At 33.0% G+C, this 13,220-nt stretch overlaps 1 protein-coding gene and 1 pseudogene across 1 annotated transcript; both read left to right on the top strand.

Annotated features, from left to right (window-relative positions):
* Positions 1 to 898: 898 nt before the first annotated feature.
* Positions 899 to 5,408, top strand: LOC109175352 ((-)-germacrene D synthase-like). The gene is made up of 7 exons (XM_019324612.1): positions 899 to 1,094; positions 1,708 to 2,002; positions 2,293 to 2,665; positions 3,223 to 3,441; positions 3,880 to 4,018; positions 4,130 to 4,381; positions 5,025 to 5,408. Exons 1-7 carry the CDS (start codon positions 960 to 962, stop codon positions 5,313 to 5,315), a joined length of 1,704 nt encoding a protein of 567 aa, XP_019180157.1. The 5' UTR covers positions 899 to 959; the 3' UTR covers positions 5,316 to 5,408.
* Positions 5,409 to 8,426: 3,018 nt separating this feature from the next.
* Positions 8,427 to 12,135, top strand: LOC109175353 (annotated as a pseudogene).
* Positions 12,136 to 13,220: the final 1,085 nt, after the last annotated feature.

Raw genomic sequence — 13,220 nt, 5'->3', positions numbered from 1 at the left:
GGACTAGTTTCATATGAGTAACCTAGTAGCTAGTGATTAGTGCACCACCTCTCTGTGGTTCGACAACCCGAATACTCCGGGTATTATTTGTTTGCCCCAAATTACAGCAATCAGACATCATTGTATTACACGCATTAAACGGTGTTCACTAAATTACTATATTGTAATAACTTGCAAGATATAAGATATCAAAAGGACTATTTGGTGTCCTATAAAATACATATATAACTGAGTAAAAGCATATGTTATATATAAATTTTTTAGTACTTCTTCTTCTTCTACCAAAAATTGAAAAAAAAAATTAGTATGTACTATGTAGTTACTAATGAGAGATTTGGTATTGTGGTCCTGTAGGATGGTGGAGATAAAATAAAATAGGATAAATGACCGAAATGGGAAGGAAAGGAAAAAATGACAAAAATAGAAAGTTTTTAAAAAATGAATAATATTGGGAAAAACTCAATTGGTATATGTGTTTCTTGTCAGAAACACAAGTCGAAAATGAGTTTCTCAAAAATTCAAAATGGTTTTTTTCCCCCCTAAATTAAACTACAAGAAAAACATGCGTTTCTTAATCATTACTATTTCTCGTATTATACGTGAAACACATGTGGGACATGCATTTCTCGTATTTTAGCAAAAAAAAAAAAAAATCATTTTGAATTTTTGAGAAACCCACTTTCATTTCTAATAAAGATTATAAAAAACACATGTCCCAAATAAACTTTTTTCAATATTATCTATTTTTCAAAAGCTTCCTGTGTTTGTCATTGTCTTTTTTCTTTCCTTTCCATTTCAGTCATTTTCCCAAATAAAATATAGCTTTGCATAGTCGAAACTGTTACTATAAATTGAGAGGCACCTCAAAGGAAGAACATGCAACCGAGTACTCCTTGATTTAATTTAATTGTTTGTTTCCCTGGCCTCTATCCCCTAGCTAGCTAGCTTCATTCTTACCAATGGCTGCCATTAATCATCCACTATCCATTCTTACATCAAACCGCTCTCAGTTGCATGAAGTTACTCGTCATTCTGCCAATTATCATCCAACCATGTGGGGTGACTACTTCCTACCTTACTCTTCTCAAGGAAAGGTAACCGAAAAATGTCTTAAAATTATTTAACAAATGTTAGTTTTTAGGGTACTATATATGTATCTATGTACTCTTTAACTAATTGTTATACCATGGACCAGGGTCCACCTTGTAATGAGGACCTTAGTCTAAAAAATTATATGTGTACAGTTAACATATCGGCCCTGTTTGGTAACATAATTAGCTTATTAGTTAATTTTGACTTATTTTACAACTATTAGATATTTGACTTGGTTAAACAATCAATATGAGTGTTTGATTAATTAGCTTTTTATAACAACTTATTATTGCTCCAACATGCTAATCTGCTATCAATTGCTCGATCAGCTTTTTGGGATCATTTTGCATGTAATCAGCTATCAATTAACAGTTAATTTATCAAACAATTTTCTACAATCACCTAATGATGATAACAACTAGTCAAACCCACTAACTCAATCGGCTAACAGCTATTTACCAAACACTTCATTATGTGTTTGCTATAAATAATTGAAATCACATACATATATAATATGTTAATTGCAGACACATCATTTGAATTTCATTTTTGGCATGTTCCATGGTATAATTGCCACTCTTTGACATGGTTGATTATATTGGTATGTATATACAGAAAGCAGACGATCCACAAGAAGAATGGCAAGAGCATGGACAATTAAAGGAGAAGGTGAAGAACATGCTTGTGGGAGCCCCACAAATTTGTTCCCTGCAAAAACTGGACTTGATCAACAAGATCCAACGCTTAGGAGTGGGCTACCAATTTGAAAATGAGATTGAAGCAACTTTGCAACACATATTCAAGGCCTATTATCAACTCAAGGTTGAAAAAGATAATGAAGAAGATGATCTTTACGCTATCTCTTTGCGCTTTCGACTACTTAGACAATATGGTTATCACGTATCTTGCAGTAAGTGTCATATATAATACTTCAAATACTCCATATGAAGATTAATTAAACACACGCATGATCACTGTTGAAAATTATGGAATTTCCGACCACCTGAAAATGATCTTAAATCAATTCGAAAGCCTTGTTCCCGACCACTTTTGGTATTCGGAAAAACCTTTATTGCTATTTCCGACCACTTTTTGCTTTTGACTTGATTTAAGATCACTTAGGTGATCGAAAATTTCATAATTTCCAGCAGTGGATATACATAGATGGGTCATGATGAACATAATATAATACTTGTACAGATGTGTTTGAAAAGTTTTTGGAGTGTGATGGCAAGTTCAAGGAGTCATTGACCGATAATGTGCAAGCAATCTTAAGCCTGCATGAGGCATCACATCTTAGAGTGCATGGAGAGACGATTTTAGACGACGCACTAAAATTTACCACTTATCACCTAGAATCCGTGCTACCAAACTTGACCCATCCCCTAAGATCTCAAGTCAGTGAAGCGCTAAAGCAGCCAATTTGGAAAAGATTGACGAGGATAGAAGCAAGAAGATACATATCAGTTTATGAAGTTGATGAAACTCATGACATTGTACTCTTGAAATTTGCAAAACTAGACTTCAACATGCTGCAGAAGGAACACCAGAAGGAACTAGGAAATCTTACAAGGTGATATACACCGTTAAACTATGCATTTCATGTTAGATATTATTATTAACTAACATAAACTAACGGAAACGTGAATCACGAGGAACCTGACCTCGTAACAACGGAAGCTTTAGGATCGTCTGAATATCTCTTGTCATGCATAGCTGTTGGAATATTGCCTGTTGGATGGTAAATTTGCAGGATAATGTTAGTGTTTTGTCTATCACTTCTCTCCTGAATACGTGATGGTGTGTGTATGCTACCGGAGCTGTGAGATGACTATTTTGCTTAGAAACCTAATGACTATTTTGCTTAGAAACCTAACGCCATCAATGTATGCAGATATTCCGTTAAAGCCAAATTGAATATCCTAAATTACCTAATTGACTAAATTAGTTATTGATTTAATCATTTACTTGTAACACAGTCACTTAATAATACAATATATTACTCCGTATATTATATTATATGTGGAAAAATACTTTCATTTCACACATAAAATTAAATGGAACACATATATATACTTTGCATGCATCAACTAACCAAAAGTTTGTATATTTACTGAAATATATATATAGGTGGTGGAAGGAATTAAATGTCACAAAAAATCTACCTTATGTCAGAGATAGATTTGTGGAATGTTACTTTTGGATCTTAGGAGTATACTTTGAACCACAATACTATCTTGCGAGGAGATTTCTTGTTAAAGTTATTGCTATGGCTTCCATTCTTGATGATACTTATGATGCCTATGCAACTCTTGATGAGCTCCGGTTATTCACAGATGCAGTCCAAAGGTTCATTTCCATCTATTATATTTTGGCATGTTTGGTAAAATAGTTATCCTATCAGCCAATTTTGGCTTATTTGATCACTATTAGTTGTTTGACTTGGATAAACTATCAATATGGGTGTTAATTCATGTTTGATTAATTAGCTTTTTGTAACAACTTATTGTTCCAAATTGCTAAAATTCAAAAAGCTGCTCAAAGTAGCTTTTTGGATCTGCTTTTTGAGAAAGTCATTTTGTATGTAATCAACTATTAGCTAATTTACCAAATATTTTTCTACAACCAGCTAATATAATACTATCAACTAGTCAAACTCACTAACCCAATAAGCTGACAACTATTTACCAAACATCACCTTCATATTCTTAATTGATATTTTCGTCTTTTTTTTTTTTTTTTACTAAAAAAATTAACAATAGATCGAGTGTTATGCCATCCATGCAGATGGGATCCTAGTGTTGTAAATGAATTACCAGAATATATGCGACTTTGCTACGTGGCTCTTCTTGATGTTTACGCTGAAATGGAGAAAGAATTAGCTGTTAAAGGCGAATCATATCGTATCAATTATGCCAAAAATGAGGTAATTCGAGATTCAATCTAATCAAATTGCATTATATATACTGATTGAACTAAAATGTATGCAAAACTTAGTATGTATATATTTATATTATTATTCATGGAATGTTTTTAGATGAAAAAACTCCTAGGAGGCTATTATCAAGAAGCCAAGTGGTTTCATGATGGCTATTCTCCAAAATTTGAGGAGTACATGAAGGTTGCACTTGTAACGGGAGCTTATATGATGCTGGCAACAAATTCTTTAGTGGGCATGAACCAAGATTTTGTAACTGAAAAGGCTTTTAATTGGGTGATTAGAGAGCCATTAATTGTTCGTGCATCATCTGTTATTTGCAGATTAATGGATGATATGGCTGGACATGAGGTAACAATTACATGTACATATATACATACACTTTTTATATAAGTTTATTTGTGTACTTGTCTGATCCATTCCTGCTTATATAAATATTATTGTTGTAAAAATTGGCCTAGCGGCGCCTAGGCGCTAAGTGCCCCTAGACCCCGTTCCGCTTTCACTATTAGGCGCCCAAAAATCGGCCGGGCGCCTAGGCGGCCAACTCGGCCGAGTCGGTCGATTTCGTCCGATTTTGACGGATGTCGTCTAGTTCAGTCGTCCATATACTAGTTTGATACTTTAAATCTTTAGATTATTGAAGTATTGAAGTATTTTTTATTTTTTAATATTGTTTTAATATTATGACTTATTAATTATCATTATTTCATTTATTTGGATGTGTTATTTTATTAAATGTTGAAAACAGTCTCAATAAAATTGTGAAACTGCAAGTCTGCCACTATTTTTTTGGAGCCCGCCTAAATTCCGCCTAGGCGCTAGGCGGTGCCCAGGTGCCAGACTATAGCGCCTAGCGCCTACTGCAACCATGATAAATATAACTATTATTGTTGAGTGATGGAGAGTTAGATAAAAATAGTAGATCATGTATATTTGCTTCTCTAGAAATAATGCAATAATAATCATATATATATTTGTGTTGATCCTATAGTTTGAGCAACAAAGAGGTCACCTAGATTCAGCTGTGGAATGCTACATGAAACAATATGAAAAATCGAAAGAAGAGACTTATAACGAGTTCCGTGGACGAGTCAATAATGCATGGAAGGACATTAATCAAGAATGTCTTAAACCAACTATTTTTCCCATGTCAATACTCATCCGAGTTGTTAATCTTGCCAGAGTTATGGATTTGCTATACAAAGATGGAGATAATTATACACATCCCACAGCCAAGCTTAAAGCCTTGATTACCTCCGTGTTGGTTGATCCAATCCCATGAATTTAAAAGAAAAAAAAAATTAAATCTGCATATTTTTTTTAATGTAATATTGTTCATGTAATGATCCATGCATGTTTGTTATTTTAATATTTTAAAATAAGATCGTGCCTTGTATTTATTTTTTTTTTTAAAAAAGAAGAAGCTCTAATTAGTTTGTTATTTAATTTGAGTATTATATTATCATGTATGTGTAAATGCTGTATCTATAAAGGGTTTTAATAATCCAAACTTGGTAATAAGGGCATGCATTATTATACATGGCAATTTATATCGTGCACCCGGGCGCGTATTGCATTGTGCATTCTGGTGCAAAACGATGTCGTTTTGAAATTTTTTTTTTTTTTTGGGAAGTCTCTCTTCTCACCTCTATAAAATGCTACTTTGACTAGTGAGAAGATGTCGATTTTACGAAGTACAATATACACAATCTTAATATCTCTTGTTCTCTATATCGTCCATCCTGTTACTGCGGTTGAAGACACCAAGTTTTAGTATGAAGTCTGGCTTGCACGATCAGTCCTCATAGATGATAGCTGGGTTGGTAGAGTAGTGTAGTGAATACCTTGTGTGTATTGAACTCTCTCTTGTACTCTTTTGATCATCTAGTTGAGTGGGCTGACGTGAGTAGCCCCGCAGACGTAGGATTGAGGTTCTGAACTGCGTGAACACATCATAGTGTCTGGTTCTATTTATTATTCGTTTTATTGTCTGTTTTATCTTCTGTCTTAGAATCTGTTGTTAACCCAGATTAAACTATGAATATTAAAATTTAATAGGAATCTTAGTATTAAGTCTTACACTCAAGATCCACACGCTTTTTCAATGATCGAGGCTCAACTGCACATAATAAAACTCAGTCCACACACAAACATCACATATGTCCTGCAAGCATTATATTGTGTCTCCGTATTATATTCTTATTTCCTGTTGAATTTTTTAGCACGCGATTTGGGTGTATGATAGTGGGTTGTTTCTTTTGGTATGATGAATGTGGAAATGCAATAGCATTTAGATGTGATTGATTGTGAAACTAAGGATAGTGTGAGCAGATGTTGATCAAATTTTTGGCGAGAAACAGTGGAGCAAAATAAGGAGTAAATATTAAACACATAGTAAATTGATTTAAATATTTAAAATTATCACATATATAAGATGTCATGTCACGCCATTTTACCTATTTAATCTGAAAGTAATCTACTAAAAATGTTATATGCACAACTTTATAGAGTTAAATAGTTTAATTGTATTTTTTTCTTTCAAAAATGGTCTAATTGCACAAACACTAATAGTTTGATGACTTAGTTGACACTTTATCTTTGAACTGAAGTGTTATATTTCTATTATTTAATTAATAAATTAGAGATAAACATTAAATAAACTCTCGAACTATTTTGAAAAAGACAATGAAGTCATTTTCGCTTGTTATTACAAGTAAACATCAGGTTACCAAATACCAATGACTTGTATATCATAATATTTTACTAATATATATCATAGTAAACCTCATAATATTTTACTAATATGGATCCTATTTGAATTGGCATGTTGTTGTTGTTATTATTATTAGTATTTGTCTCGTGCGATGCACGAAAAATATGTTATAAAAATATACCCTATATGAGGTTTATTCATATATAAAAACTTTTTTATTTAATAATTATGTGTGAATTGATATGATAAAATTATGAACATAAATATATTTACAATTAAAATAAGAATTTATATTTAAGGTGGGTGATTACTACAAATCTTAAACTATATTAAAAATTTAACTCTAGAGTTACCATACAAAATTACCAACAATTTTTAGACTTTTCTAAAAATTTTGATCCGTGCTGACTCTGGAAATTGTAATTCAATTACTATTATAGTTTACTAAGTTCTTAAAAATTTGTAATATTAAATACTATGTACGTACTAAATTTTTAACATTGACATCATTAGAATGATTTCAATTGAAGTTTATTTGTGAATTTTTGGATGGATGGGATGAGTCGAGAGAAATGAAAATGAACTAAGGTTAATTTGAATTTTTATACACCATGTAATAAATAAATAAATAAATAAATCTTATTAACTATTATATAACCATATGACTATATTATAGTTAAGATTATTATTACTACATGGAACCCGTCTTATTTATCTTATGTTAGTTTGATCATTCGTGATTGTATCTCTATTTTTAAAACTTTTAAGTTTTAATTCTTGTCGTGTTCGTCACATTAGTCAAACAACGAACCAGCTAGCTCACGCTTTAACAAAGACGATTAGTTCTCAATCTGGTCCGTTGGTTTAGGAGAGGACCCCTCCCGGTTTTGTTATTGACTTGGTTCATTCCTTTCGTTGTTGCCTTAAACAAAACGATAGAAGGGTCAAATAGACCCATGTACTAACATTGATTGTTCATCTAGCACCATGAATTAAAATATGGTTTATCTGGGCTCTTATACCCTCAATAGTTTTTCATCTAGCATTTTTAGCAAATTTCTAACAAGTAACTCATCTAATTTAATTTGCTTACACGGAAAAATAAAATAAAAACAAAATGCTAACATGTTATTTTTTCATCTAACTTGCCGTTTTTGTCACTTTTTTCAACAGAAAAATTCAATTTTTTTTTAACGTATTTTCAAATTATGTTTATTTCTTCTACGAATTTTTCAAAAAAACAGTGAATCTATTTTTCCCATCGGCTGTGAAATAAGTATGTTACCGCTTTTGTGGTTTTTGAACCCATTTATTGGCATTGGTTTTTATTTTGGTTTTGGATGGTGCATTTATGAGGCTCTTCAGTAGATATTGAGGAGCTTGGAAAAAAGCTGGTTAATAGACTAAGGCACAACGATGATCTGTATATTGCTCTTCATTTGAGGTATAATAACTAGCACGACTTTTGATTTAATGTTTAAGGTGTAACTTAATTAACTGACTTCCTTTGAGTGTAGATACGAAAAGAACATAGTTGCATTTACGGACTGCAGCTACAATCTGACTGAAGTAACAGATAAGGAACTTCGCGTATCGCGTATCATGCTTGAATTTGCAGTCGAAATTGTTACTATAAATTGAGAGGCATCTCCAAGCAAGAACATGCAACGTAACCTAGTAATCCTTGTCTTAATTTAATTGTTTGTTTCCCTGGCCTCTATCCCCTAGCTAGCTAGCTTCATTCTTACCAATGGCTGCCATTAATCATCCACTATCCATTCTTACACCAGACCGCTCTCAGTTGCATCAAGTTACTCGTCATTCTGCCAATTATCATCCAACCATGTGGGGTGACTATTTCCTACCTTACTCTTCTCAGGGAAAGGTAATCCAAAAATGTCTTAAAATTATTTAAGAAATGTTAGTTTTTAGGGTGCTATATATATGTATCTATGTACTCTTTAACCAATTGTTATACCATGGACCAGGGTCCACCTTGCAATGTGGATCTTAGTCTAACAATTATGTGTCTACAGTTAATATATCGGTCCTGTTTGGACATTGGTAACATAGTTAGCTTATCCGCCAATTTTGACTTATTTGACCACTATTAGCTATTTGACTTGTTAAATAATCAATATGAGTGTTTGATTCATTAGTTTTTTTATAACAATTTATTGCTCCAAAATGCTAAAATTCAAAAAGTTACTCAATGTAGTTTTTTATTTTTATTTTTATTTTTTTTATCAACTTTTTTGAGAAAGTCATTTTACATTTAATCAGCTATAATAGTCAATTTACAAACACTTTTCTACAATCAGCTAATGATAGCAACTAGTCAAACCCACTAACCCAACCAGCTAACAACTATTTACCAAACACCACATTATGTTTGCTATAAATAATTGAAATCACATACATATATAATATGTTAATTGCAGACACATCATTTGAATTTCATATATTTTTGGCATGTTCCATGGTATAATTGCCACTCTTTGACATGGTTGATTATATTGGTATGCATATACAGAAATCAGACGATCCACAAGAAGAATGGCAAGAGCATGGACAATTAAAGGAGAAGGTGAAGAACATGCTTATGGGAGCCCCACACATTTGTTCCTTGCAAAAACTGGACTTGATCAACAAGATCCAACGCTTAGGAGTGGGCTATCAATTTGAAAATGAGATTGAAGCAACTTTGCAACACGTATTGCAAGGTTGAAAAAGATAATGAAGAAGATGATCTTTACGCTATCTCTTTGCGCTTTCGACTACTTAGACAACATGGTTATCACGTATCTTGCAGTAAGTGTCATGTATAATACTTCAAATACTCCATATGAAGATTGATTAAACACATGCATATCACTACTGGAAATTATGGAATTTCCGACCACCTGAAAATGATCTTAAATCAAGTCGAAAGTCTTGTTCCAATCGCTTTTGGTATCCGGAAAAACCTTTATTGCTATTTCCGACCACATTTTGCTTTCGACTTGATTTAAGATCACTTTCAGGTGATCGGAAATTCCATAATTTCCAGCAGTGGATTTACATAGATGGGGTCATGATGAACATAATATAATACTTATGCAGATGTGTTTGAAAAGTTTTTGGAGTGTGATGGCAAGTTCAAGGAGTCATTGACCGAGAATGTGCAAGCAATCTTAAGCCTGTATGAGGCATCACATCTTAGAATGCATGGAGAGACATTTTAGACGAAGCACTAAAATTTACCACTTATCACCTAGAATCTGTGCTACCAAACTTGACCCATCCCCTAAGATCTCAAGTCAGTGAAGCACTAAAGCAGCCAATTTGGAAAAGATTAACGAGGATAGAAGCAAGAAGATACATATCGGTTTATGAAGTTGATGAAACTCATGACATTGTACTATTGAAATTTGCAAAACTAGACTTCAACATGCTGCAGAAGGAACACCAGAAGGAACTAGGAAATCTTACAAGGTGATATACACCGTCAAACTGGCCAGCACTTTGCCCCTTAATTGAGTCAGCCCGGTGTGAATGAGGATTAGTCTGAGTAGGTGCCTCCTACTGTTAGGATCTGCTCAGAACGCCTCATGATCTGAACAAATATATATATATATATATATATATATATATATATATATATATATATATATATATATATACACACACATACTTAGCATCAACTAACCAAAAGTTTTTATTTACTGAAATATATGTAGGTGGTGGAATGAATTAAATGTCACAAAAAATCTACCTTATATCAGAGATAGATTTGTGGAGTGCTACTTTTGAATCTTAGGAGTATACTTTGAACCACAGTACTGTCTTGCGAGGAGATTTCTTGTTAAAGTTATTGCTATGGCTTCCATTCTTGATGATACTTATGATGCCTATGCAACTCTTGATGAGCTCCGGTTATTCACAGATGCAGTCCAAAGGTTCATTTCCATCTATTATATTATTTCATCTTCTTAATTGGTATTTTCGTGTTTCTTTTTTTTTTTTTTACTAAAAAATTAATAATAGATTGAGTGTTATGCCATCCATGCAGATGGGATCCTAGTGTTGTAAATGAATTACCAGAATATATGAGACTTTGCTACGTGGCTCTTCTTGATGTTTACGCTGAAATGGAGAAAGAATTAGCTCTTAAAGGCGAATCATACCGTATCAATTATGCCAAAAATGAGGTCCTTCGAGATTCAACATAATCAAATTGCATTATACTGATTTGTTGGTTATTTCAGAGAAAAATACCAATTTGTTGGTTATTTTAGAGAAAAGATACCACTTATTAACTGATGAAACACTGCTTAAATATACGGATGAATCTAACAAATAAAACATAGCCACTAAACCCACTAACTAGCTAATATCGAGCCACTAAGACACTAACAAGTAACTGACAATTAAACTCCTAAAGACTTGGTAAATAAAAACAAACTAATTAAACATGAGAAAAAATTGAAAAATAACTAATCGAAGCTACTGATGCAACATTCAAACAAATTAAAATGTATGCAAAACTTAGTATGTATATATTTATATTATTATTCATGGAGTATATGTTTTTAGATGAAAAAACTACTAGGAGGCTATTATCAAGAAGCCAAGTGGTTTCATGATGGCTATTCTCCAAAATTTGAGGAGTACATGAAGGTTGCACTTGTAACGGGAGCTTATATGATGCTGGCAACAAATTCTTTAGTGGGCATGAACCAAGATTTTGTAATTGAAGAGGCTTTTAATTGGGTGATTAGAGAGCCATTAATTGTTCGTGCATCATCTGTAATTTCCAGATTAATGGATGATATGGCTGGCATGAGGTAACAATTATATGTACATACATACACTCTTTATATAAGTTTATTTGTGTACTGTATTATTCGTATGATCTATTCCTGCCTATATAAATGTAACTATTAGCTAAAAATAGTAAATCATGTTTTGCTTTTCTAGAAATAATGCAATAACCATATGTATTTGCATTAATTACTTGATCCTATAGTTTGAGCAGGAAAGAGGACACCTAGATTCAGCTGTGGAATGCTACATGAAACAATATAGAAAATCAAAAGAAGAGACCTATAACGAGTTTCGTGGACAAGTCAACAATGCATGGAAAGACATTAATCAAGAATGTCTTAAACCAACTGTTTTTCCCATGCCTATACTCATCCGAGTTGTTAACCTTGCAAGAGTTATAGATTTGCTATACAAAGATGGAGATACGTATACACATCCCACAGCCAATCTTAAAGCCTCGATTACCTCCGTGTTGGTTGATCCAATCCCATGAATTTAGAAGAAAAAAAATTAAATCTGCATGTTTTTTTTTAATGTAATATTGTTCATGTAATGATCCATGCATGTTTGTTATTTTGAAATAAGATCGTGTGCCTTGCATTTATTAAAAAAAAAACTGTAATTAGTTTGTTATTATAATTTGAGGATTATATTATCATGTATGTGTAAATGCTGTATCTATAAAGGGTTTTAATAATCCAAACTTGGTAATAAGTGTAAGTATTTTCCCTAAATACAATATATTATAATATATTGTATTATTGGGTGGCTGTGGTGCAAGTAGGAAATTAAGTCAATTGGTGATTTAATTTGTTAGGTAACTGAGGATATTCAGTTTAGCTTAAACTGAATATCTGCCTATATTGATGGCATGTAGGCTTCTAAGCAAAACAGTCATCCCACGGTTCCCGTGATCAGAATACACGCACCATCAGATATTCTGGGGAGAAATGATAGACAAAACATTAACCTTTATTCTGCAGGTTTACCATGTTAGAAATAATTATTTCCTAACAATGATTTATATAATAAAGGTTGTAATTCCATAAGGTACTCACGTTGATGATCAGTGATGTGTAAAGGCGGAATTACTGGGTGAAATTCCCTCCCTCTCATTCTGTTAAAATTTAAGTTTATAAGGGTTAAAAGATGTATAATGGATAAAGTTATGGGTTTCTGTTGGTCCCGATAGATTGTGTGGTGAGTCTAGAGGGGGGGGGGGGGGGTGAATAGACTCTCGTTTTTCTTTAGATTTTTAAAAGAAAAACCCTGACAACACTTTTGAGTAAGATAAGCACAGCGGAAAGGTTATAAAGAGAGAGTTGCACGAGTTTGATAAAAGGATAAGATGAGTGATGAAAAAGATGATATGCAAGCAGTAAAATAAAGCAGTAAGTAAAGAGAAGGGCGAGACGAGATTTTATAGTGGTTCGGCCAAACTTTGCCTACTTCCACTCTTCTTCCACAACTGCTGGAAGGATTGCACTATCACTCTTTAGTACAATTACACAAAGACTTCCTTGATCACTAAGCCGGACAGCCTTTGAAGGTTTTTCAACTCCGAGAGTTTACTCCGCCTCTATCAACTTCTTCTTCTAAGTTGAGGTTGGTGAGAGAGTATTTCTTGATTCCTCCAACTGTGAAGTCTTGTTGGTGTGGGATGATTTC

The sequence above is a fragment of the Ipomoea nil genome, unplaced genomic scaffold, assembly GCF_001879475.1.
Source record: "Ipomoea nil cultivar Tokyo-kokei standard unplaced genomic scaffold, Asagao_1.1 scaffold0688, whole genome shotgun sequence".
Lineage (NCBI taxonomy): Eukaryota > Viridiplantae > Streptophyta > Magnoliopsida > Solanales > Convolvulaceae > Ipomoea > Ipomoea nil.
This window is presented reverse-complemented; position numbering and strand designations above follow the sequence as displayed.

Coding starts and splice junctions, on each gene's coding strand:
- LOC109175352 (XM_019324612.1), top strand. CDS start 960: ATGGCTGCCATTAATCATCCACTATCCATTCTTACATCAAACCGCTCT. Junction 2,003..2,292: donor TGGTTATCACGTATCTTGCA/GTAAGTGTCATA, acceptor ATACTTGTACAG/ATGTGTTTGAAAAGTTTTTG. Junction 4,382..5,024: donor ATGATATGGCTGGACATGAG/GTAACAATTACA, acceptor TTGATCCTATAG/TTTGAGCAACAAAGAGGTCA.